This window comes from Cyanistes caeruleus, chromosome 7 (assembly GCF_971803275.1).
Source record: "Cyanistes caeruleus chromosome 7, bCyaCae1.hap1.1, whole genome shotgun sequence".
NCBI lineage: Eukaryota > Metazoa > Chordata > Aves > Passeriformes > Paridae > Cyanistes > Cyanistes caeruleus.
In genome coordinates this window covers 4,730,651-4,755,597 of record NC_141707.1, presented here as the reverse complement: position 1 = coordinate 4,755,597, position 24,947 = coordinate 4,730,651, and the positions used below count along the sequence as shown (strand labels likewise).

General features: G+C 44.3%; 1 protein-coding gene and 2 long non-coding RNA genes across 5 annotated transcripts in view; 1 reads left to right on the top strand and 2 right to left on the bottom strand.

Moving 5' to 3' along the window:
* DRC11 (dynein regulatory complex subunit 11) overlaps positions 1-24,947 on the top strand; it is a 107,657-nt gene that overhangs the window by 24,598 nt on the left and 58,112 nt on the right. For both annotated transcript variants that reach the window (XM_023930581.2, XM_086898772.1), the window contains exons 4-6: positions 1,777-1,962; positions 2,682-2,753; positions 14,399-14,571. In XM_023930581.2, the coding sequence (XP_023786349.1) occupies positions 1,777-1,962; positions 2,682-2,753; positions 14,399-14,571 (431 nt within the window). The remainder of the gene's footprint in view (positions 1-1,776; positions 1,963-2,681; positions 2,754-14,398; positions 14,572-24,947) is intronic.
* On the bottom strand, positions 16-10,376 carry LOC147652112 (uncharacterized). The gene is made up of 2 exons (XR_015289603.1): positions 9,456-10,376; positions 16-2,327 (listed from the first exon to the last, which is right to left on the bottom strand). It is a non-coding gene; the product is annotated as an uncharacterized LOC147652112 (long non-coding RNA).
* LOC147652111 (uncharacterized) lies at positions 18,224-21,270 on the bottom strand. 2 transcript variants are annotated; one of them, XR_015289601.1, is made up of 4 exons: positions 21,248-21,270; positions 21,046-21,163; positions 20,313-20,529; positions 18,224-20,016 (listed from the first exon to the last, which is right to left on the bottom strand). It is a non-coding gene; the product is annotated as an uncharacterized LOC147652111 (long non-coding RNA). The 2 variants fall into 2 exon arrangements; XR_015289602.1 differs by lacking the exons at positions 21,046-21,163; positions 21,248-21,270 and adding an exon at positions 20,805-20,921 and having other exon boundaries at positions 18,600-20,016.

The following is a 24,947-nucleotide window of genomic DNA, read 5'->3' as shown; positions in this document are numbered from 1 at the left end:
TTTTACAGCAGTGAGGAAGTAAAAGTGTGTTTACAGATAAGGCATGAGCAGAAAGAAACCGTAGATTTCCCTGTCAAACAATATCCAGTCACATCTCAAGTCTGGGTAAGACTGAGATTATTCTACTCTGCCTTCTGTGTGTGAAAGAGCAGCACTTTGGCCAAGTCAGTGTTTTATTTGTCTAACTAACCCTCATCATCTAATTAGTCCTACTGAAACCAAGCTGTCCTGGCCCAGGACTCTGCACTGGAGCGGGCAGAACTCAGAGTTCAGGTCAGCACAAACCTGAACACAGGTTCACAAACAGAACACAGCATTCACTGGTTTATAACTTCTGAACAATGAATGCAGTTTCCCCTGTGCAGCTCCAGAGCTGCAGCTGCTGGGAGGAGCAGAAAACTGAGCTTTGGCAGAGCAAAAGTCATTACAGAGGAGTACAGGAGCGCTGCAGTGAAGGCTGCTCTGGATTTGATATACTTTTGACCTTTTGGGAGTGGCATGTTGGCCCTTGCAACTAAACAACTGTGCCTCCATGCCTGGATGACTTGGATTCATGGATGTTGTAGCCATAAGAGACAGTGCTGATGGCCCACTTAGTCACACCGCTGCCCTGAGCTCTCCAGCAGCGACTGTGCCTGTTGATCCCACAAAATAACAGAGGGGAAGTCCACAGGGATGGAAACAGCCCCAGGCAGACTGGAGAGACAGAGCACAGACTTCCCTGCTTGAGGTTTTGCTGGGCAGCTGCAGCGCTCCCCTGCTCCTCCACAGGACAGCTCTGGGTGAGTTCTCTGCTCTTGTACTCTCCTGACATTGCTCTGGGGAGATCCTGTTTCAGCACAGTTTATCCTGGAGCCTTTTTGCTTCCCAGAATTCCACTCCTGCTGCTTTCCACTCCTGCTGCAGAGGGGCATCCATTAGGCATGAGGTTGTCCAGTGAGCAGCCAGCTCAGCCAGAGCACCAGGGTCTGGCAGGGTCCAGCTGTCCCTTGCCAGGCTGCTACAGGGAGCAATAAAATAACCTCACCCAGTGCCCTGTGCTGCACTTCCAGCTCACTCACCACTGGGGTTGCTGCAGGGTTGTCAGCACTTCTGCACCTCATCCTCTCAAGGAAATGCTGGCTGCTGTGTAACCAACTGGAATTCTCCAGTGTCCCTGGCAGTGCTGTTAGGAGCAGTCCAACATAAATCAAAACCAGTGGAGTTCATCTCAGCAATCTGCTCTGCACAGCGTTTGTGTGATTCTGTTCAGGAAACCTATCCTATGTAATCCTGTCCTAGAAAGCCCTGCTGAAAGTAAGTGCCACACACTGTGTACATAATAATTAAATATGAGCTGCCTCCAGCTGGGAGATGACCATCAAAGGACGCTAATTCAGCTTTTCCCTGGGGAGCATGAGGGCTGTCAGGAGTGAGAAGGGGGAGTCCCTTCTGTTCTGATCCATTTTTCCCCTCTGGCTCAGAACAGCCCCTCCTTCCATTTCCATCGAAGGAACTGTGATCCCAGCAGCACCTCCAGAAACCTTCCCTTCAGAAAAGGAAAGGAAAACATTCCACAGCCTAAGAAATTCTCCTTTTAGAGGGACAAAGCCCCATGGTTGTGTCTTTTTGCTCAAGTGGATCAAGTTCAGCAGGGCTGCTTCCCAGCAAAGCAGGTTTTCTTCATCACACATCAACAGGAATCTGCTCTTTGTTTCCTAAGATGTCATCTTCTAACCGAGGCATGCAATTAACAGAACATAACTTTCCTTTGTTCATTCCTTTTTTATTTTGAAGGAAGCTGTCACAGCCATGACACTTGAAGAGGGCATTAAAGTGATCCAGGTGGCAGAACGGGCTCGCCAGGGCCGTGCTCGAGCAGCCTTCATGAGGAGAATTTACCTTGAAGAGAAAAGACAAAGTAAAAAAGAGGAGCAAGAGATGGGCAAAAATCCAGATGATGCTGCCACTTGCATTCAAAAGGTGAGTTTCTTGTGTAGCAACAGTTCTGGCAAAGCCAAATGACAATGTTTTGGTTGGGAGAGCAGCTGTAGACAGAAACACAGCTCACAGGATGGGAAGCTTTCTGAAATGATCCTTTTTAGGGTGTCCAGCAAGGTAAAATACATCATTTAAACCACTTTAAAAAATGAGACAGGACCTTGGATGTAAGATCAATGGAACCAGTCCTGCACTGGCAATGCAGGATGACTTTATAACTTACAAGTTGTTTTTCCATTCTGATTTTTATGACCTCAGTTGCTCTTTCTGGCCTCCCCTTGGAATTCAGTGCATCTCTGAATTCATGCCTTTTTCTGTGATCTCCAGGGGAAGAGTTCATTCCACATCTAGAAAAAAGGACAGAGGGAGGTTCAGCACTAAATTCCACAAAGAGTTCTTGCACATGCATAATTCAGACAACTCATCCTGATGAGAGCAGGAGCTCAGCCTAAATCTTATGTCTAACCTTCATGAAGCAGTGACAGTTCTAAGAAGCCACCTAGAGCAGCATGAGGGGATAACAAACCTCCGAATCTGTTTAATAAAAAATACATATAGCAGATGGCAACCTGTTAAAAAGCAATAGTTTCAATTGTATATTGTGCCTTTCCTTCCTCTATTTGTTTTTCCCTGTGTCTGCCCCAGAAAAGGAAGCTGTACCAAGGCCCATTTATCTCATTAGAGTTTTGTTTACAATCCAGGTCTGGCGTGGGTACAGCCAGCGCAAGAAAACAGAGAAGCTGAGGGAGGAGGAAATGATATTTCTGGGCATGGTAAGTGGGGCTGTGCCTCGAGAACATAAAATGCCACACTCTGTTTGCTCTCCAGGCTTTTATAATTCAGCCCAAGAGGAGAAATTAATTTCTATGATTCCTCCTATTCTAAAAAGAGTCTCCAAGGAATACAGAACTCAACTGAAATGATAAATGGCACAGGAGTAGCACAATTTGTCTTCTGCTGAATGGGTTTGTGCTGTCCATACATTCTCCAATGTGTGTGGCAGATGTGGAAACTGGCTGTGGAGAATTTGCCCTGGGTTCCAGGGAATTTGACCTAGGCATGATCAGCAAGGCAATTTTATTAATCAGCTTTTCAGTCGTGATTTCGAGACTGGTGGGCTGCCTTATGTCTGGAGTAGAATTCATGGAGGTTGGAAAAGGCCCCTAAAATCATCAAGTCCAAGCATTGACCCAGCAGTGTCACACCCACCCCTAACCCATGCCCCCAGGTGCCACATCCACACATTTTTTGAACACTCCCAGGGATGGTGACTCTACCACTTAACTGGGCAGCCTGTTCCAATGCTTGACAGCCCTTACAGTGGGGTAAAATAGTTAATTTTTCCTAATATTCAATTAAATTAGAGAAGCAAAATCCTCTTCCTCCCACCCCTTTGCAAGCCACTGCCTGTGCATGTCAAGAGGAGGGAAGAGAAACCTAAGAACTGGCATGTTAATCCATCAATATTCTCTCAAGTCCATATCAAAATAATCAAAATCTTCCTTGCACCACACTGCAGGGGCACAGGGAAGTGAGCAGCTGCCCACAGTCAGTTAAATTGCACAGGGGTGAAAGAAAAAAATTCAAGCACCCTTTCCACAAGAATTCTGTTCCTCCCTCCCCCTTCCTTGAAACAAACACCCAAAAAATAGGATCAATTCTTTACTGTTGACATTTTTTTTTGCCCCCCTCCAAGTTTTTGGAGGCACTAAGAGGTGTCAAGCCTCACCCAAGTCCAGCTGCAGTAGCACAGCCCTTTTACCAAGCTCTAGTAAAGTTCTAGTAAAGCAGCAGCACATCACAGAAACATTCAGCACTGCTCTGCATTTGTTAAGTTTATTTATGCTTCCATGTTCTACAGTTCTTAAGTGATTAATTTATAAACTAATAATTTAATTTTGATTTAAAACATGCTTTTGGCTTTTCCCAGGCAGTTTGGGGGATTTTCTTGCCCAGCAATGGAATTGCTCTTAGCTGCTTTATAGGGTTCTAAAAAGTGATTGTGCCTAGAGAACACATCTCACATCAGTTAAAAATAACATTAATACCTTACCTTTAGGAAGGAAAATGTACATTTACCTAAGCTTTGCCATGTTAAATACAGGTTACACCTTAGGGATTACTGCCTTTAGTGTCTAACAGCTAAACAAGAAGCTTGGGTACCAATTCTGCCTCTGTTTAAGACAGAATTCCCAGAGACTTTAATTAGTGCAGACCTGAATACTTGGGATGTACTGAAAATGAGTTGGAAATGGCACCTTTTGCAGAACAAGGGATTGTTTCCTGTCAAATCCCATGACGTTTCTGGCCAGTCCTTAGGAAGGAAATCTAAATCTGGCATCAGTTATCTGAGGGTTCAGAGCCAAGCCCTCATTTCATGGTGGCCAGTGTGGGAGGAACTGGTAACTATGATGTGAACAGCCTGGTTTATGGGGAGCATAATGTAATCTATATTATCAGAGGGATGAAGGGAATTAAAACCAAACACATCGAGTGCATTCAGTTCCTGACCTCCATATAAAAGCAAGAGAATTGATGTTTGCTCCTCTGCACTCTGACTCATAGCTCTTTATCAAGTTTATAATCAAAGGATGTGGGGAGAAAAATTGATAACTCTAAATAAAATTTTTAAAAAATTGGTTCATCTTTCCAGGGTTTTTATATTCCCTTTTCCTTTCCATGCTGCATTCCCTTCCCTGGTCTGCAAAGGAAGCAGACATTGGTTCCCACTGATAGATAGGCAGGGAGCTCCAAAGGTCAAGTCCCTTTGATGTATGATCACGTCAGCCCTCTAAAAAATGACCACAGATCTTCATGTGTAAATATGTTGAATTTGCTTTTCTAATGCTGCACGACTTAGATAAATTAGAAGACCCAACCATCCATTACTCCAAGTCCATCCCAAAGGAGATTCGACTTTTGTTGCAATAAATACAATTTTTCTTATAATTAGGGCTTTTAAAAAAAAATGTCTGTGTTACTTTCAGACAAAGACTGCTTTGCACAAAGAGCTGATCCGTTTGAAGTTCTGTGGAAAAAAGATTTCTGGGAAAATTCAATTGTGTTGGCCTAAAAAATAGGAAAATAAGTGTCAAGCCCAAGAATTGTCCAGCCTTTTGCTTAATTCAGTTTTATTTTCTTTACTCTCTACTTGCTTCACTAAAAATTTATGTATCTTTTCTGGAACTTGGTTCTATTTCATCTTTAGCTTGATGACGGAGAGCGAGCCTATGGTAGAGAGATTTTTCTTGGCTCAAAAGTAAAACCTCATTATTATTATTATTTATTAAAGCCTAATTGCAGAAACAGCATGATTCCCTCAGCCTACATTCTCCAAAGCCCTGATAAATCACACTTTGCAGTCCCAGTTTAATTTGTGAAGAGAAGCAAGCCTCCTAAGAGCACATACATCTTGATAACTGTATCCTGAGCTGCTTCCTGATCTTCCTCACATCCCTGCCACAGGGCTGTTTACTGCCAGCTCCAGTACAACCAGCAGAACCACTGCTCCAGGCACGGGGTTGTGTTTAAACCACACTGACATGGCAAGAAAACACACTGAGCTGTCTGAACACACACGTGATGTCTGAGCAAACCTGCACTTGCTTGTCCTGTTTTACCATCCCAGCTCAATTTAACACACCAGGTTTTTTAACTGCTCTGTTCTTCTGGCATTTATAGATTCCCTGTCACTAAAAGCCCCGTTCAGAGGTTATGACTGTTTAATTTTGCTGCAGAGATCAGTGCAGCTGGGTGTGTGACCTGGCTTTTGGCAGCTGCTGTGTCTCAGGGTACCGCAGAACAGCCCGAGCCTGGTCCTGAATCCACGCTCGGCACTCCTGCAGGAAATTATACTTCTAATCTCAGAGCACAGGCTGCTGGAAAGAGGAAAGGCTGGGTTTAACCTAAAACTTTAGGATAAACAGTTTGCCATCAGACTGATTGATGAGAGGAGGATGTAGGAGGATGTTGGGGACTGGAGGAACAGAACACGAAGCTAGCGTGTGCCCAGGTGGCCAAGGACACCTGGCCTGTCACAGGACTGATGTGGTCAGCAGGAGCAGGGAGGTGATGGGCACTGGTGAGGCTGCTTCAAGTGTTGTGTCCAGTTCTTCTCCTCAAAGTATTCTGGAAGGCAAACCAAACAATTCCAGTCACTGCTTTGGTAAGTCCTCTGTTGTGCCTGGAGAAGTTAAAGTTTGCCACATGCCTTATTTTGCCAGGATGGTCCAACGTTGGCAAGTAAAGGTTGTTACTGAACCTCCCAAGAATTTTTTTGTTTCTGCACCACCCAGAGTAAATCAAACTACCCTCCCTAAACCTGCTAAGCAGGAATTAGAGAAGTCCAGGAAAAAAGAATACAGAATGACAAGTCCCTTTTTCCACCTGCAGTGCTCTGATGCATTTTCCCCCAAGCCTCTTCTCCCTGAGCTGGGCTTACCCAGAACAGCCCCTCCTTCCATTTTCATCAGAACTGCAATCCCAGCAGCACATCCAGAAAGCCATTCCTTCAGAAAAGTAAACATTCCATAGCTGAAGAAATTCTCCTAGTTCTTTATGTCCTTTTTCTCAAATGGATACAGTTCAGCAGGATGCAGGAGCCATGTGCAGCCATTGTGGCTCCCTGCTGGAGCATCAGGTTTTCCTCATCACACATCACCACACCAGATTCTGCTTCTCCTAAAGGTCCTCAGAAAAACACATCTCCCAGAATATTGGACTTCCAAGATATTTCAGGACAAGCCAAACCCTGGGTTAGGGTCTCACAGCTGTGAATTTACACTTGCACAGCTCTATCCTGAAATTCCAACCCTTCCCAAGGAGTTAGTGGTGCAATTCCTGCTGTTCTGTGATTCTCTGACGTGGTGTTTCCAACATCCTTCCTTCCTCCCCACCCAGGGCCAGCCTGGATGGGGCTTGGAGCAACCTGGAATAGTGGAAGGTGTCCCTGCCCTGGCAGGGGATGAAACAAGATGAGCTTTAAGATCCCTTTCAACCCAAACCATTCCATGATTCCATGATCCTTTTCACATGAAAGGATCTGCATGGTGTTAAATAAAAAGCTGTTCTCTCCTTCCTACCTCTTTTAAACATACCCTAATTTAGGCATGTTGTCTTGGTTAAGGCTTTATTTATATCTGAGAAAACAGTCTGCCAAACATTCCTCCTTCTCTGAATTCCTGATAAATATAATTCATTTAATCCAGTCAGAAAAAAAAAAATTAAAAAAAAATAAAAATCAGCATTTCCAAGAATAGCTTTCTGTGTAAACATTATAGACTATGGCTAAATAAATATTATACAGGATTTAACAAACTACAGACTCAATCAAATGAAATTTAAAATATTTCATCAGCTCTTGCAAGTGGGCAGCTACAGCAGTGGTGCAGATCAGGCCTGGTTTTGCCAAGCTTAAGATTAAAATGACTTTTGCTTGCCTGGGTGTCAGCACAAAGTCCTCTGTTATTTCACATCTTAGCAGTGATAAGTAATCTGTCCTGTTTTCAATAGAAATTTCAAGCCTGCTTGTTTTTGAAACAAAGTCTCTGGGAAGAAAGAAGCATGCTAAATAATTTGGCTTTCATTGGCTGCAGTGATACTAACAATGAAATCACTGCCTTTCAGAGCCCAAAACATGCTTGCCATGTTTAGTCCAAGTTTAACAGCATGCCCAGGTGTTGTGTCAGAAATAAACATAACCAAAACTATACAAACTCATCTGACCCTGAATGTAAAACCTTCTGTCCACTTCAGATTTTCTTTATCTTCCTAAAAGGTGTTACATGTAAATATATTTCTAAAGATATATGATATAAATCTGTAAACCAACCATTTTCAGTAGTTTTTCAACAGGGCCTCCTACTACAAATGCTTTGTTTGAATGCATATGACAATTACTTTAATTGGCAAAGCCATTGGAGTGAGTCAGAGAGTAGGGAAGCTTTAATGAATGCAATATATTTTGCTTACTTGTTCCTTTTTTTTTTTTGTGTGTGTGCCTAATTTAGGAATTCAGCCATATAATTGATGTGGCTATCACCATTTGTGTACAGTGGAACCTCTATTAATACAATTATCATTTGGGGGGTTGGAACTGGATGGGCTTTAAGGTGCTTCCAACCCAAACCATTCCACGATTTTATGATTCACAAGATAAGAAACCTCTTTAAAATCTATTCTTCCAGACAAACTATATTGAGGAAATAAAACAAGGACATAGCTCAACTCTATAGCAAACTTTTAAATGCAGTTTGGATCACAGTAGAATCGTATCATAGAATGATTTGGGTTGGAAGAGAGCTTAAAGATGATCTCATTCCACCCCTTGCCATGGGCAGGGACACCTTCCACCTGAAGAATAATAGTTGTAAGGAAAGAATGAGACCCCAGCTGCTCTGATCATAAATTATTTTAGTCTACGTGCCTGTGTAATCTAAATGTACAAAAAAAATCATTTCACTTTCACTGCTGGTTAAAATAAGTGACTGTTACAGCTACTTCCTTAAAAAATATTTGGAAATAAAGCTTCTCCCCCAGAGAAGCAAACTGTAAAGGTACTGGGAAAAAAAAAAATGCTGCACAACCGGTCCATCTTTTGAAATCTTACAATTATGGGCAATCCTGGCTGTGGCAGAACATTTCCTGAAGCCCCATAAAACCACAGAGCATGTGCTTCAGCTCTGCTCTTCCAGGCCTACGACAAGAAGCTGTCCTAAATTAAGTATCCAGCAGTAAAAGCTGCAGTAAATCTACCTCTCAGGCATAATAGGGACGTTAGCTTTCCGACGTGGAGTGAAATGAAATGTATTTATTTCACTGCCACCAAGTCTCTTTCCCTCCTAATGGAACAATTGAGGAGCAGTTAGTTCCACAGCAGGGCCTCCTCCTCCTCCTCTCTGAGGAAGAGCAGCCCTGAGTGTGCTCAGCCAGCCTGCACACAACCTCCAAGTGCTTTATAATGAACAATAAAGGCTCTGCTGGGGAGCTGACTCGGCACTAGGGCTGGGCTTTCCAGCCAGGAAAGGGATCCCAGCCATCAAAGTCCCAACTTGGGAAGGGAAAATGGACTGAGTTTCGTGGAATCCTGGAGTGTTTTGGTTGAAATGGGCTTTAAAGATCATCCAGCTCCACCTCCAGCCATGGGCAGGGACACCTTCCACTATCCCAGGGTGCTCCAAGTCCTGCCCAGCCTGACCTTGGACACTGCCAGGGATCCAGGGGCAGCCACAGCTTCTCTGGGCACCCTCACAGGGAACAATTCCTTCCTGACATCCAATCTAAACCTGCCCTCTGTCAGTTTGAAGCCATTCCCCCTTGTCCTGTCACTCCAGGCCCTCTCCAGCTTACTTCAGATACTGGAAGGGGCTCTGAGCTTTCCAGACAACCTTCTCTTCTCCAGGCTGAACATCCCCAACTCCCTCACCCTGTCTCCAAATGGGAGATTCTCCAGTCCCCTTATCACCCACATGGCTTACCTGGGAGGTGTAGGAAATGTCTTCTCCTACTGGTGCATTGTCCCCTTCCCTAAAACCTAAATTCTTTTGGGGAATGAGTAGAGAACAGAACAGAAGAATCTTATCAGCACACTGGTGACTGATGAGTTAGAATAAAATTCTCTTTTAGACAAATGTCCATTTTGCCTTATTAATTTAAACAAGGATTTTAAAGACAAAGCCCATCAAACATTAGATAAGCCTTTTAAGTTAATGGACCATGTAGTCCTATTTTTCCCACAAACTCAGGAATCTTCATATTATGTCCTATTTTTACAGCAACATCAATTATTAATATGTATACTTTTGCTGACAGAGGACCACACTAAAAATGTGAGTTTCGTTATCCAGTTCTGGGTCATTAACTGTGAAAAGCTTGTAAATATAATGGTTTATTCACATGGGAAGCCTTCATTAAGATGCATTATTCTACAACTGATGTGGCAGCATTGCATTATCAAGTTCACTGTCTCCATCTAATATTTGTAATTTGTTTCTAAATGAGTTGCGGTTTGTAGGGCAAGTTAACAAATTTGAATTTCACATGGCCAGAGAAATTTCTTAAAGATGGGAAAATGCTTCTTCCCCTAAGGAAAAGCTATTTATTAGCATCTTCCTGGAGAATGCCTCCCTTTGATTCAGAAGCAGGAACATTAGAGGCGCTGAGAGAAGGGATGTTAGAAATAAATTGGCTTTTGTCTTCCCTCCATGCACATTAGAGGGCTATGGAAGCACACAGGATAACCTCAGAGCTCCACAAAAGCCATGTGGAAACATGGAAAGCTCTTCCATGGTTCTGTAAGGCATAGGCTGGCCAGCAGGGAAGCATTCCTGCTGGAGCTGTTGGAATTCGTCCTCTCTCTTGGCAGTCTCCAGCCATTTCACTTCCTATTCCCTCTTGCATCTTCAGATGGCCAAAGCTTTTTTAGACCCATTTTCTTCTGAGTTCTGCTCCTTGACAAGAGAACAGAACCTCCAGCAGGGCTGTTGGAGAGATTCTGTCTCCTTTTGTCTCCTTCTGAAGGCCCATGAGCACCTGAAGATAAACACAAGGTTGTGCAGTTCCTCATTCCTGAGACAAGTGTTAGGAATGTGTTAAACTCTAAAGCTGGTGAGGTTTAGGGTGACACATACTTCTGTGATTAGGTCAAGAACACTGTGGACAAAATAAAACAAGTTTAACAGAGCAGCTTTCTTCAGCTGCAAAGCTGGAAGGAATCACCTATGCTATTCATAGCTTATTTTCTTTTTTTCAAATGTTTTAATAGTCTAAAACATTTTATAACATCATTTAGTCGACAGAAGAAAAGCATTTTCTATGAAAATTCTTGACAAATGGTAAAGAACAGTTCCATCCTCTGGACATCTTGTTACATCTCTTCAGCAGCTCCTGCTGCTCCAGTATCTATATTTAGGTTATGTTGCTAAATTCCCTTCCACACTTAGGTTTGTCTACTTTATCTTCTTATTCCCTCCCTACTTTATCAATTAATTCACTTCCTTGAGTAGCCACACTCTTGGGTCTGTTCTTATAGTCCAAGGAAGCTGTTTTTAAGATATTCCATATTTCACTTGTTATCCCACGTACACATCAATTCTTTCGATGTCTCCTCATCCTTGTTTTTCTCAAGTCCATTCATTTATGTTTACATGACTGCATTGACTTCAAAGTGACAGAACAGAAAGTCAATCCAGCTGTACAATCACCTGTGCTGTTTTATTTAACAATCAAATGCCCGTGGTGTGACGTCCTGGCTGCTTTTCTCCTCCTCCTCCTCCTCCTCTCCCAGAACAGGAGCCAGCCTTACGTTCCTGCCACGTGCTGGCCTCCTGCTCTTCCCCCATGAACAGGGCACGCTGTGTCTGTTCCACATTAGCCAGATGCTCCTTCAGGCCTCATTTATCACAGCCAGCTGTGCTCTTCATCTCCTGCACCCCTCGCCCACTGCAGCTGGAGCATGTTGCTGCCAAACAAGAAAGCAGGAGGAGAATACAGCCTTAGCAACTTGCCCTGTTCTCTTTGATGCCTTTCTTTAGGGAGATATTGAAGGTGAATGGCTGGAGTCTTGTTCTAGAGGTAATTCTCATTCCTTCTGTTTTCTTGTTGTAAAACAGACTCTGGAAAAGAAAATTTAAAAAATTACAAAGAGTAAATACAACAGAGCTTCTCATAAGCTGTTCTACAGGTTTATGTCTGTACTTGAGCCTTGGTGCTGAGTACAGACATAAACTCCTGTTAGGAGATGTATTGATAACTGAATGGTGCTCAGACAGGGAGCTGCACAAATATTTACTCTGGGTCTTGCCAGGCAGCACATATCCCATGGCCTCGTGGTTATCTGAGCCAGCTGCTTCAGGGCTACCTGGATTGTGTCCACAGCAGCTGCATGACTCGGGGCTCAAGTAGAGATATGGGCTGTAGGAAATCGATTTTTGAGATAAGAATCTCCTGATCTTACACTGGCACCTCCCTGCCAGTTCACACAGCTCTCACCTGGGACTGGTGAAAGGGAGGCTGAATAAATTCACAGTGGGAGGAGCTGCTCATCCAAGGCTCCTTCAAGATGCGGTGGAGAACAGCTCAGAGGAGCTGCAAAGGTTCTGGGATGGCAGGGAAGGCTCTGCTGCCTGTGCTGGTGCTCCCACGTTGGTCTGGTCCCACTGGCCCTCAGCTGCTCCTTGGCTGGCTGATCCACCCTTTTACAGTGGGAAATGCGTAACTTGAGGAGGTGGGAGGAGAAGAAAAGACAAAATGGATTATTTTCCACTTTTTGAGGGAGCTGAACTGGCTCACTGCAGGGTCAGGTGAGTGCCAGAGCCTGAGCAGGAGAAGGGAGGGATGATGCACCCAGCAGTTCCATAAACTTCCCAGCACCAATAAACTGCTCTCATTTCACCTTTAAATGTTCAGGCTGTGCTGGAGAGGAGCCTTTCTCTCTCTCCATCAGCCACAGGTGAGCCTCCCTAAAGCTGCAGGTATCCTCATGCCCATCTGATGGGAGTTTCTCAGGAATCCCCTGGGGATTGCTGTAGGGACACAAATAGAGGAGCTGGCTTTGGGTCTCAGTCTGGAAAACAGGCCTTGTTTTCTCTCTGGGCTCCTCTGGTTTTCCAAAGCAGCCCCTGAGAGAGCAGCATCACATCTGGCTGTCCTGGGCTTCATTTAACATCAGCAAGGCAGACAATGGTGAAACACAAATAAACACTGTTAATAGTAGCTGTGTTGTACTTATAAATAGGTGCTGGTGAGGGGGAAGATTGGAAACACTTGACTTCCCTGAAAACTGGGAATTGAGCAAAGGTAACATCTCAGGGTAAAAGGCAGCGCTTGGGGTCACATATTCAGGAAGGGAACATGTGCAGCCACCTTTCAAAACCACACTGCTGCTCTTATTTCCTCCTGAATATTTTCTCCCTGGTGGCCTTGACCGATTCCTGTAGCACAGTGTGAGTCACACATCCCAGATGCAGGGGAGGCAGTAAATTGCTTTCCTGAATGGGGCCTCTGTGCTTGCCTTGGACACTGTGGGATCCCTCTGGGTGCTCGCTGAAACCCAATTTGCTTGGCACTTATTAGTGATTTTTGGAACCTGGTGGAAGCATGGAAAACCAGGGAATAACAGATCTTAAATATGAGCTGGCCAAAGCTTTGACAGAGCTTTTTGTCTTCACGGGAGGCCTCTGGAATTGGGACTTGGAGCACACCAGAAAATACATCACCAGAGCAAGAAGAATGCATTACTGAATTAGTCTGAGATGTGCCAGTTAAGGACAACTTTTATATGCTCTGAGCATAGGGCCAGAGCAAAATTATATTCGTGTTTTTTTTCATGCAAACCAAGCTTTTGTTCACATGTGCTGCCACCTATCTCAGTCACTAACTTTGAAAAGTAATAAAATCATAGAACAAAACCAGATTGTTGTATTTTCTCCTCTTTTCCTGTAATTCGCCATACACCATCAGACAATATGACTAATAATTCTCAAGTGCATGAAAAAAAAATAAATTGTTTTAGAATTTTTAAAAAAACAAACTTAAACCACAACCTAAAACCACAAATCTAGTTCACAAGTTAATTTTAAAATAGATTTTTTTCTACATTTACAAGGTAGCAATATCTCATAAAACACTGGGACCATCATAACTTTATCAATGATTGCAAAATGAAAAACACAAAGTTTCAGCCCACCCACACAGATGGGTTTTTTCATGCTTTTGTATTTGAATACCAGAAAGACTTTCATTTTTTCTCCCTCACACTACATATGTAAAATCAATCACAGAGTAGAAATTATTCTAAGACTTGAAACTGGCTGAGAAGCCCTTCTTTCCAAGGTTATCAAATCATGGGAAACTTTGGGAGCTGTGATTTTTGTTATATTGTTGGGGGGGGGGGGGTGGGGGGGGTGTTTATTCCTTTTTGTTGTTGTTGCTCCTCAAGGGAAGTTGATTTCCTAAAGGAATCTGACCAGCTGCTACAAAATACCAGGAAACCACTGACCAAGCAGTGCATATAAAAATTTCAGTGCACAAATTAAAAACAACACTGGCTAATTAAAAAGCATCAATGGGAAGTCCAGACATTTGCAAATTCAATTAAAAAATTCTCTGGCACCCTTCTGACATGGATAAAGCTGGCATTTGCAGAACAGCAGCTTTCTCACCTGTCTCATTGAGATGCTGGGATCCCACGCTGCAAAGGCTGTTTTTGTGCATTGCAATGTTGTTAATTAATGCTGAAATAGCAACAATAGGCCATTGTGTGCATCCAGGCACTCTTTATGAGCACAGGGGTTTGTGTTTTTTTTCCTGGCTTCCTGCAAGTAAATTAAGGCTTAAGCTCAGATTCACTGTCAACCTGGCATTCCAGTAAATATTAAGTTTCTTTTCATTCATACTTTTTATTTTCTCCTCTTGTTTTCAGAGCCTGCCTCCTGAATTGGAGGCAATAAGCAGTTTGCAGAAAGCAAATGTCCTGCAAGGTGAAGTCCAGGAAAGAGAGGACTTAGACTTCAGGCCAGAGCTGAGGAAAACAGAGGGGCCCCACATCAAGGAAACCCTCCAGGACCAGATCACCCAGTGCTTCCTCGAGTGCCGGTGAGCAGAAACACTTACCTCTTAATCCATCCATTTGCCTCAAAGAGCCTGATTTTGAGTTCCTATAAACTGCAAAATCCATCTTTAAGGCAGTGGTGCCAGTCCCAGAGGAGGAGTGAGTTCTGCAAAGCCCAAATCCTGAGCTGGAGGATTCCTGACCGGGGGGACCAGGGCAGGCATTGCTCCAGGCAGGGGTCAGAGGTGCTACTGCAGTCCCTGGCTGGGGGTCAGCCCCACACACATTCCAGTGGGACACCTTCACTTTGCACATTACCTTGGGCTCAGTCTTTGGAATTATAAGCAGCACACTCCCAACCTGAGGAGCAGTGACTTTTCTCCCTGTCTGAATAGATAAGGTTTAAGAGAGAGAACTCACTCTTCCATGAGATGGAAGTACCATTATTTGCCATAGCAAATCACATCACGTCACTGGGGCTGCCATCCTGCTGCTGGTATTATCCAGCAGCCCACATGAATCTGAAGCACTTTTGTTCTTGAGGCCTGACCTTCAAGGCACTCCTCCAAATGTAACTTTACTGGAGCAGGGCTGCTGATCTCAGTGAAACTTCACGTCTCAGTAGAGTTAAGCACATACTTACACACTTTTAAACCCAGTGCTGACACCTCTGCTTCTCTCAGGAAGTTTACTTCAGCCAAAGAAGTTTTGAGACTGGCAGTTCTGACACTGAAAACCCTTGTCCTAAGGAATATAGGCAGCTTTTATAATTTTATGGGATTTACCCCATCTAGAGGATTAGTGTGTAAAAGTAAATTGGGAAGCAGCAACCAAAACTTCCAGGAGTTGGCAGCAAGGTTTCGTTTGCTCTTCAAACTGTTTTTGTGTCTTGAGCTGCTCAGTGATGTTACAGGGCTCATCTTTGTCTTGTGGACCAGTGTCATGGCCATTAATCATTCAGTGTTTGCTCAGGGTACTGGACTTGCCTTCAGCGTGCAGTTTCCAGCTGGAAACACAAATGCATTCTGATGAAATCCTGCCCTGTTTGTTCCTTGACTCCTTCAATCAGGTTTGGGCAGCTGTGCTACAGTGAAGTGTTTGTTAAAAAAGAAAGAATGATCAAAAATAGCACTCACTGGTCTACCACAACCTATTGCTCTTCTCTCTTGTACTTTTGCCTCTTATAGACTGTCAAGACTCCAGCATATTTTACTCTCCTTTAGAAAGAGCTGCTGGTTTTACAAACCTCAGTTATTGCAGAGCACTTTCCCATTCCCTAAATCAACCCTCTCCCAGGGCCTGCTCTGCTCACTCCTTGAGCTGCCATTTCCTGCCATTCCCCACAGCTCCCAGCATGTTCTGAGGTACAGAAAGATCTTATTCCCTTTGCTTAATATTCCTCACCTAATAGTCATTCTCCACCATAGGTCAATCGTGTCCAATTAACTTGGCTGTGGAGCTGGGGGAGAACTCCCTGAAATACTGCAGGAACCAATGGCAATGTTTCTGTAGCAGATTAGCAGGGAACAGGCAATCTCCCAGAGAACCAGGCTGAGCCATAAACCTCTTTAAAGACATTATGAGACACTATTAAAAGTTAAATCTGGTCCACAGAGACGCTTAACAGCAGAGCCAACCAGCAGCCTAACCCATCCAAAGGATCATTTGAGGAAGCTGAAGCCACGGTTCAGTGGAGGGAGGTGGAGAGGGATGGCTGAGAGGGCAGTTCATCAAAACTCCTGCTGCCTAATGCAGGGGTGCCCTCAGTCCCATGTACCTGTCTAAGGTAGAATGTAAAGTGCTGAGCTTTCCTTTTGTAGCCCTTACAAGTGGAATGGGACTTCCTTGCTAAGTTTATATCTCAGCTTTAGGTGAGACTCAAGGCACCATCAGCATAACCTGATTAAACAAGCTATAAGGCATCCTCAGCTACCTTGTTCTGGTCTGCCTAGTCAGGTTCAGTAGTCTTGAATCTCATCTAGATTTGAAAATTAACAAAGATTAAAGCAGATGTTGGAATATAAGCACCACATTAACTGATCTTGGATGGCTTTATGGATAATCCTGAGCAAGGGATTATTTTAGATGAGACTAAGATACACCCACAGGGTTCTTAGAGATAAGCCTCCAGTCAGGCTTGCTCTGCTGCATTTGAGACAGGGAGAGAAAACAGCTCCCTTCACTGGGAGTACTCGTACAACAACCCACCCATCTGAAACAATACTGTATTTTAACCACTTTAACCATTTGCTATCAAAATGGTCTGGTTAGGCTTAAAACTGCTATTTTGCAGTGTGTCACATTGCCTCAGGCAGTTCTGTGGTGTCCCTGAGAGCAGGGTCATTGCTGGTGGCAGAGGGACAGCGACACACTTGTTGCAGTCAATGTTTGACCAGAGAAGCTCAGAAAGGTTTGGGCTGGAAGGGACCTTAAAGCTCATCTCATTCCAACCCCTGCCATGGGCAGGGACAGTTTCCATTAAGCCTTGTTGCTCCAAGCCCCATCATACTCCCTGTTACTCTCTTCTTTTATCTGAACTGTCTGTCATGATCCCTAAAAAATCAGTAGTGCACGGTTCAGCCGAGAGCAGACAGCTCTCATTGATAAAAGCTCTTTTGGTGATTTAGCAGATGGAATTCTGCCCCCAGTGAAGGCAGTGGGAGAGCTGCCATCAGCTCCAGCACAGGCTGGACATGGCCCAGTGCTGGAGGTCATTTGAATCTGGCTGAGTGAGGAGGTGATTTACGGAGCTGAGAGGAATCAGAGCGAGCTGCCCGCAGTCCTGCTCTTCACAGCAGGACTCGAAGTGACCACAATCACTTTCCCCACAGACACATCCAAAATAGGTTTAAAAACAACAAAAAATTCAGTGTATTTCTCCACAAGGGGAGTGTGTGTGTCCTGCAGAGCCAGGCTTTCCTGCCAGAGAGCTGGGAGCTGTGTCCTGCTCTACAGAGGGCCAGGCTTGAAGTGTCAGGGTTTGCATTAATTATTACCTGCCAGGATATATTTTGGATCTCCCCTAAGCCAGTCTGCGAGATCAACAGCTAAATGTAGCTTATAAATTATTCTTCAGCTAGGTTTTTTGACAGAGTTTACCATTTTCCATAGTCTATTAAATAAACAGATAAAGGGGAACAAAGATTCTTTTGAATAAATTTTGCTGTGTGGAGTAGAAAATAAACCCAAACTTCCATATTTTATCCTTCCCTCTGAAAAGACTGTGATAAAAAACACAATTAGCAGGTATTGTCTTTCAGCACAGTTACTCTTAGATTACAAAAGCAATGAGCACATATTAAATTTCTCAGCTTGTAAGAACTGCTGTAAATATTTATCGCTTTCATTGCACAAGGGAACAGCTTCAGTCATTTCAAGACCCAAACCAGTTTCTTAGGAACAGAGGTTATATAAAAGCCAAGGAAAGCAAAACCCAAAGGAACAGGCTAAATGAAATTGTTCCAGTTGCTTATATCAGCCCTGCTGCAGAGAAGATAAAATAATTTTGATGTAATTGCATTTTTCAGCCTTACCATCCGTACTTCAGTTTACCTGGGTTGACTTCCATGGAGCTGCTCTTTTTTGGCTTGCAAATTATTCCCATAAAACCTTCAAGATTTCCATGTGGCCTTGTCCAGCCATAGTAGAAAATAAAGAAAATTGATTTGGAAAGCTTTGTGAAGAAGCATCATGCAGTTTACCCGCAGACCTGCCCTTCTTTTATTATTTTTTTTTTTTTTCCCAAGAGCAGGAATACAAATGATCCAAAATTAGCAATTGCTGTGATTATATAGATCTGAGTCTGGATGATAATCATTTGAGTCCCACACATTCCATCTGTTCAATTAATAACAGAGTTTCATATTAAGATACAGCAGAGCTGGGGTTTTACCTTCAATTTCCTTCACTGTTCCAAACCAAACCCATTTTTCTGTCATTTCTCATTTAGGTTTTTGCACTGAATATGCAAAGCCAGTTGTTCTCTTCTCAACTCTTTACCCACTGTGAATAAACCACTTCCCAAATAACAAGTCTTGCTAGAGTCATCCCTAAAATGAATTTCAGAAAGGGATGGGCAGAAAAGGGGAGAAGGATCCCTTTATTATCCAGAGAAATACAGCAGTATCTTTGTCTAATCCAAGTCTTTTCTGACAGAAATCAATACAAAGGATGAGAAATCAAGATGAGGTTTTTATTACCAGAGATGGCCTCCAGAATCACAGGGGAGAGCCTCATGCATGGGCTCTGCTGTGATGTGCCTCATGCCCTCGAGCTGTAACAAATTACTCCATGAATTTCTTGCAGGATTTATCCGCCACTGCTTGGAGCTCTGGGGAGCATTTCATCAGTGGCATCACTGACCTAATAACAGGGGATCTAAGTAATAGCAACTTTTATGGGGGCTATGTGTTATTCCCACAGATTTGGGGATTGGCTTTTGGGAGGGAGGAGGCGGCGAGGGGTAAATGTGCTTTCATAATAGGTTTACACTTTACTGATTAGCTTTGAATGATCTTCTTGCTCTGCCTGCTGACTTGAGTACTGGCAGAAAAGGAATTGGCCAAGCTTCATGGTGAGTGAATGAGACTCCTCCCGAAGCAGGGGGGGTTCCTGTGCTTTATTTATTCATTTTGAACATTCCTGACAGCCAGCCCAGGCTTTGATGCAGAGGAAAAGAGAAAGAAATAGGAAGTGATGGTGTTATGTTTCCCTTCTTTCCCCAGCCTGTTTTGTGGAGCTGAGTTTACTGCCAATACTCCTGTTCCTGGGGCTCCCTGGGCAGCAGGAGATGGGGAAGGGGGAGGCAGGAGAGAGATGAATGGAGAGAGAGGTTTTTGCATTGAGTCCCCACAGAACAGGGGAGGCGTTCATTCATGTCAGGCACTGCCAGTATCACGTTTCACCACCCTCCACTCTGCTTTTTCTGGAGTCCGTGGTGGAGCTGCCAGGCAATCCCTCAGCAGTGAAGCCTGGCCAACAGGACAGAGAGGGATGGCACCTCAGCAGTGCCAGCAGCAGCACCAGCAGCAGCACCCCCTCCGTTCTGGTTCCCAGGAATCGTGTCCGAATCCATCCGGGCTCGCGTTGCTTTCCAGCCCCATCTGCCTCACCTCAACCTGCCAGCAGTGCTCTCCAAGCCCAGAGCATGGACTGCAGCCTCCACACAATGTGGCAGCCATTCATGGAGCAGCTGATGGGAAAACTGCTTCAAAGCCAGGTTTGGAGCCATGAGCCACTCCAGCAGACAGTTGTCCAAGAGCAAGCAGCGGCCTGAAGATCCTTGGAACACAACCAGAGACGTCACCAGCCCCCTGATCACATACAGTGATCATGCATACAGTGTCCTGTTAGCCTGGAAAAACCATTCCCTTCTTCTCTGCCACTCCTGTAGGGCCATTCCTGCTGTAGGAGCCTATCCAAAAAATGCCTCTTTGGTATTTGGCACTTGATATTCAGCACAGAGAGGAGTTTCTGCCCACAAGAGCCATCTGCAGATGGGTGAAGAACCATTCTCTTTTTACTTAATGGAAACTGTCATTACTTGTTTTCCCTCTCAGCATTAAGGGATTGTCACACACTCACAAACCACTTGCATGTGACATTTCCACTCAGGAGCAGAAGTTACCAGCTAGGATCAGCTGTGAGCTCATGGTAAAAATCAGGATATGGGGGTAAATAAGTGGTTGTCTGCTAATTCCAGCAGATGAGGATGAGCTGAAAGAAATCTGTACCTGCACCATATTTTTTTCTGTCCTCACCTGGAGTTGAATATATCTTCACTTACCCTCATGTACTTTGTGCAGTTTACACAAACCAAATTCTTCTGGGAATAGCACAGAACAAGTTGATTCTCCTTCTGAATCCCTCTGCAGGGTTATGTCTCTTATCCAAATCTTCTAGCTCTCCTCAGGAGAGTGAAGACAAGCTCTGAGTTATGGAAATGAAGCTCTGAAAGAGGATGGCACAGCCTTGGGTGTTCTCTGCCCAAACACTTGGTCCTCCTGCAAATGTGAAGAAGCATTATTAGCAGAGGCAATGTCTGGGGAGCTTTTCTATCAGCAGTTTCACCTCTGTTTTCTGACAGAGCCAGCAATCCCAGGTTTTGCCAAGGCAGTAATCTCTGTATCCCAACAATCAGTGCTGGTGCAGAGTGCTCCCTGAGTGCCTCTCTGCCCTGCCAAAAGGCATTTCTGCAGGGACAGCTTCCATTTAACATCCCTATCCCTGAACACAGCTCAGCCTGCTCCCAGATGTTTCAAAATCCAGCAGGAACAACCCAGCAAAGCCTGTCCAGGACCCAGGATAAAAATGCTGGCAGGCAGAGCGTGCAGAGCTCCTCGCTGCAAGCAGCCATGGCAGTGACTCGAAGTACATCTGTGGGAACTGAAATCCTGCCTTTGGGCTCCCGGCTGAGACAACCTCCAAGACTGATTAATTAACATAATTAGGAGCTGTAAACATTAATGGGTAATGTTCAAGCCTTTCCTAACACGTTCTTAAAAGCTTCCACTGAGTACTTATCTGTTGACTAATTTTGGCAGGCATCTTTAGGGCTGGAGGGAGCAAGGGAATGGAATGCAAATGCACCACTGGCTCACGGGAGGAGTGAACCAAAGCAAATAACCCACCGGGTTCCTTTAATAGAGGGAAAATAAGTTATCAGAAACAAGAGAATTGTTTGTTTATGGCGGGGGAGAGTGGAGCCAACAGCTCTGCAACCTGTCTTCCCATCAATTGAAATCAGCTACCTAACCTGAAAGCCATTTAAAACAAAACAACAACAAAAAGCCCCACTCAGGCCTTTGTTGCTTATAGGATCACCAGGCTGTCATCTTTTCAGAAGTGTGAACCCCCCCCAATTCCAAAGGAGGCACAGCTGTTATGAAGTCCACCTGCAGTTAATCTCCTTTACTGGGTGTCCATGCATTTACAGGAGGCAGGGGACACTTCTGGAAGCTTCTGTGCAGCGGCAGGAGCTGCCTCCTTCAGCGCAAGCTCGGAATTTACGAGCGTGCTGACATTAATGGAGGCGGCTCCGTGGCTTTGCGGGGACCAGCCTGAAACCCCTGGGTTCATCTGTTTCCCACACACAGATAAATCTTGGTGGCAGGGATCTGAAACAGCAAGGCCACTTGAACCCTGGTGTCACACCTCCAGAGAGGCATTGATAAGATCACCAATTCTGCTTTCTAAATCCCCACAAACTCCAAAACAACGTTGTCTTTCCAGTGTGACGCTTTGATTTGTGATTGCCACCTCTGTGCAGTGATGGAAAACGCATGCAAATCCTGGATTTTGCTCATCCAACTATCCAAATTTCTAAGGAATTTAAAGAAGATTCTTAAAATCGAGCAAAATTGAGCTCCCCAAGGGGTTTTCAACATAACAACATAGCGCTCCTGAACTCTTTATTTAATCACCAAGTGCACCAATGCTGCACATAAGCACATCTTCACCAGCTTTCCAAACACTGTGACTCCTTTGCAGATAGACACTCAGGTATCTCAGATCACAAAGTCCTTGGGGATCTGCCCTGACTGATCTCTCCTTTCCCTGAGATGTTTTGCATACACTGAAAAGAGGGTCAGGTCCTGATGTTATTTAATTGTCCTCATTCTAAGCAGACTCCCATTGACTTCCAAGGGGATTCATAAAATAAGACATTGTTGGTTTTGAGCCTTTTTCAAGGCTGTTACAGCCAGGCAGAATCACAGAGTCTTGTTCTCCAAGCAGTTCACCAATGTAAAATCAGGGAAAAAACATTTCAGTGCCGTGGCTTTCTGGCTGTGAAGGGGTTTTTTCCTCAGCATCTTTTGCAGGAATGCTTAGAACTTCAAGCATTTGTGAGCTGATATTCACCTGTCCATCAGGCAGGATTTACACTGCACTCCTCTTACCACACTTGCACATAAATTATGCAGAAGCAACATCAAAAGCTCATTCAGATCTCAACATCAGCAAAGCCACGAGCACAGTCAAGGCTCTCCTCCTCCACTTTTCTCCTCCACCTGCTTGCTCCCAAATCACTTTGCCCAAAAAGGCTTTATCTTTTCCCTACCCCATTCCTGCCCCAGTTTCTGTCTCTGTAGTTTTCAGCTGTAGACCAAAGATTGTCCTCAGCCTGTGTGAATTTTCACAGGGATAGCAGAGACATTTCTGTTCCAAAAGGCACGAAGACCAAAGAGGAAGATGAAACTCCTTGTTCCAAATCCTGTGAGCAAAAAGATGGGTCCAATTAGACATTTTTGTTTATTTAGTGTAATTATTATGCCTTTGACTGTATTGATGCATTCTTACAGACCTGCCCATCCTCACCACTGCTCTGTAGGATAGCTCCAGGCTTCCCAATTTTTTGATTTGTAGCACTCCAGAAGCAAAACTGACCATTGCAACAAATTGAGGCTAGATTCCCTTTTCTGCCTTCTTCAAATGGCTTCAAGCAACCCACAGATACCCACAGTCCACTGACCTTGAGGCTAAGCCTCCTGCTTAGAATTAAAGCTCCTAAAAATATTCCTTCCTTTATACATCTAAAAGTCTGGAATCAGCTAAAGTAAATAGCATTAGTCTGAGCTGGCCCATTTGCACACAAGAAAAATAAAATCTGGTAACTAATTTGTTCATTTTCCTAAAGCACTTCATAACCACCTCCATAATATTTAGGAATTAAAAGTCTGAAAATGCAAAGTGTTCCCAACCTGAGGCAGCAGCCCCCTCCCTGTGATTCCCAAGGACACCTCCCAAACATTAGGTTTGTTTGTTGTCATAGATACACAGGCACAAACATCGGTGGCACCTAGGGACTCACACTTGCCAGCAGCTTGTTAAAATACAGCTCTGCATGCCTGAAAGGCAGGATTGGGCTTCCTTTTTTTTTTCTGGAAAATCCTGCAGGCTGTGCCCGTTCAGTGGGTGTTGAGTTGCTGTCCTCCTCTATTCCTTTCTCAAGCAGAGTCCTGACACAGCAGGCTGGGTTTCTGAAGGCAGAAAAGAGCAGTGGGGTGTTTAAAACTGATAACTGGGGCCAGATGTTCCCCTTGGAGCTGGCTTCTCTTTCAGGAATCCAGCTGGATACCCACTAGGCTTGGCCCAGGGGAGCCTGCTCTGCCAGCTGATCTGATCTGGTCTGGGGTTAAACAGCAGAGCATGGTCATAATCAGTGGGGAAGAGGGGAAGGGGAAGGGGAAGGGGAAGGGAAGGGAAGGGAAGGGAAGGGAAGGGAAGGGAAGGGAAGGGAAGGGAAGGGAAGGGAAGGGAAGGGAAGGGAAGGGAAGGGAAGGGAAGGGAAGGGAAGGGAAGGGAAGGGAAGGGAAGGGAAGGGAAGGGAAGGGAAGGGAAGGGAAGGGAGAAGGAAGAAGGGAGAAGGGAGAAGGGAAGAAAAGAAAAGGAAAAAGAAAAGAAAAGAAAAGGAAAGAAAAGGAAAAAGAAAAGAAAAGAAAAGAAAAGAAAAGAAAAGAAAAGAAAAGAAAAGAAAAGAAAAGAAAAGAAAAGAAAAGAAAAGAAAAGAAAAGAAAAGAAAAGAAAAGAAAAGAAAAGAAAAGAAAAGAAAGAAAAGAGAAAAGAAGAAAGATTCCCAAGAGGAAGAGGAAGAGAAGCAGCCTAGCTATTATTTCACTCCACTGTGATAGGGAGAGGTGTCTTCTCCAGCAAGTTAATACAGAGCAGGAGGAAGAAGCAATTTTCCCCACTTCCCCATTTCCAACAAGCAAAGATCTGCTGGGATACAGAAACAAGAAACAGGCAAAGAAAAAAGAGCCAGGAGTCCCACTGGTGCCTGGTAGAAGCACTGAAGAGCCAGTGGCTGGCAGAGGAGAGGTGTTTAATGGATATTCTGGGAAGAGAAAGACTAAGGAAAAGCTCAGAACTAAGAAGAATAAAAATGAGCACGAAGCACAGAGCAGTGGCTCCCAAGCTACAGCCCCTGCTCCACAGATGGATCTCTTTGGAGAAGCAAGCAGAAAAAGCGGTGGAAAAGGCATTTTCAGCCTTGGCTCTGTAGAATGCAAAGAAGAAAGGAGGCGAGTGGGGTAAAAAAGAACCATGGCATGGACTGACACAAGCAGAGCAAAGGGATAGCAGAAGCAGTCATGAGGAGCTAGAGAGGCAGAATCAGAAGAGAAGGGATGAAAGAGGCATAAAACTGGGGAAAAAACCCTATGAGTTACCATTTTGATAAATAGGCACAGTTAGGACCAAAGCCTGACAGAAAATATGAAGTGTTTCCAAGGCAAAGACAAAAGAACAGTTCCCAAATGTCTATGGCAGCAAGTTCAGGTGAATATATTAAAAAAGACTTGATTGCCAAGAGGCCAGATTTGACTTGGAGAAGATGAAGGAATCAATTGGCTGGGAATGTGGCTGTGGATGACAGCCTGTTACTCTTTCTCCCAAGAGAAGAAGGATATGTTTAATTCCAAAA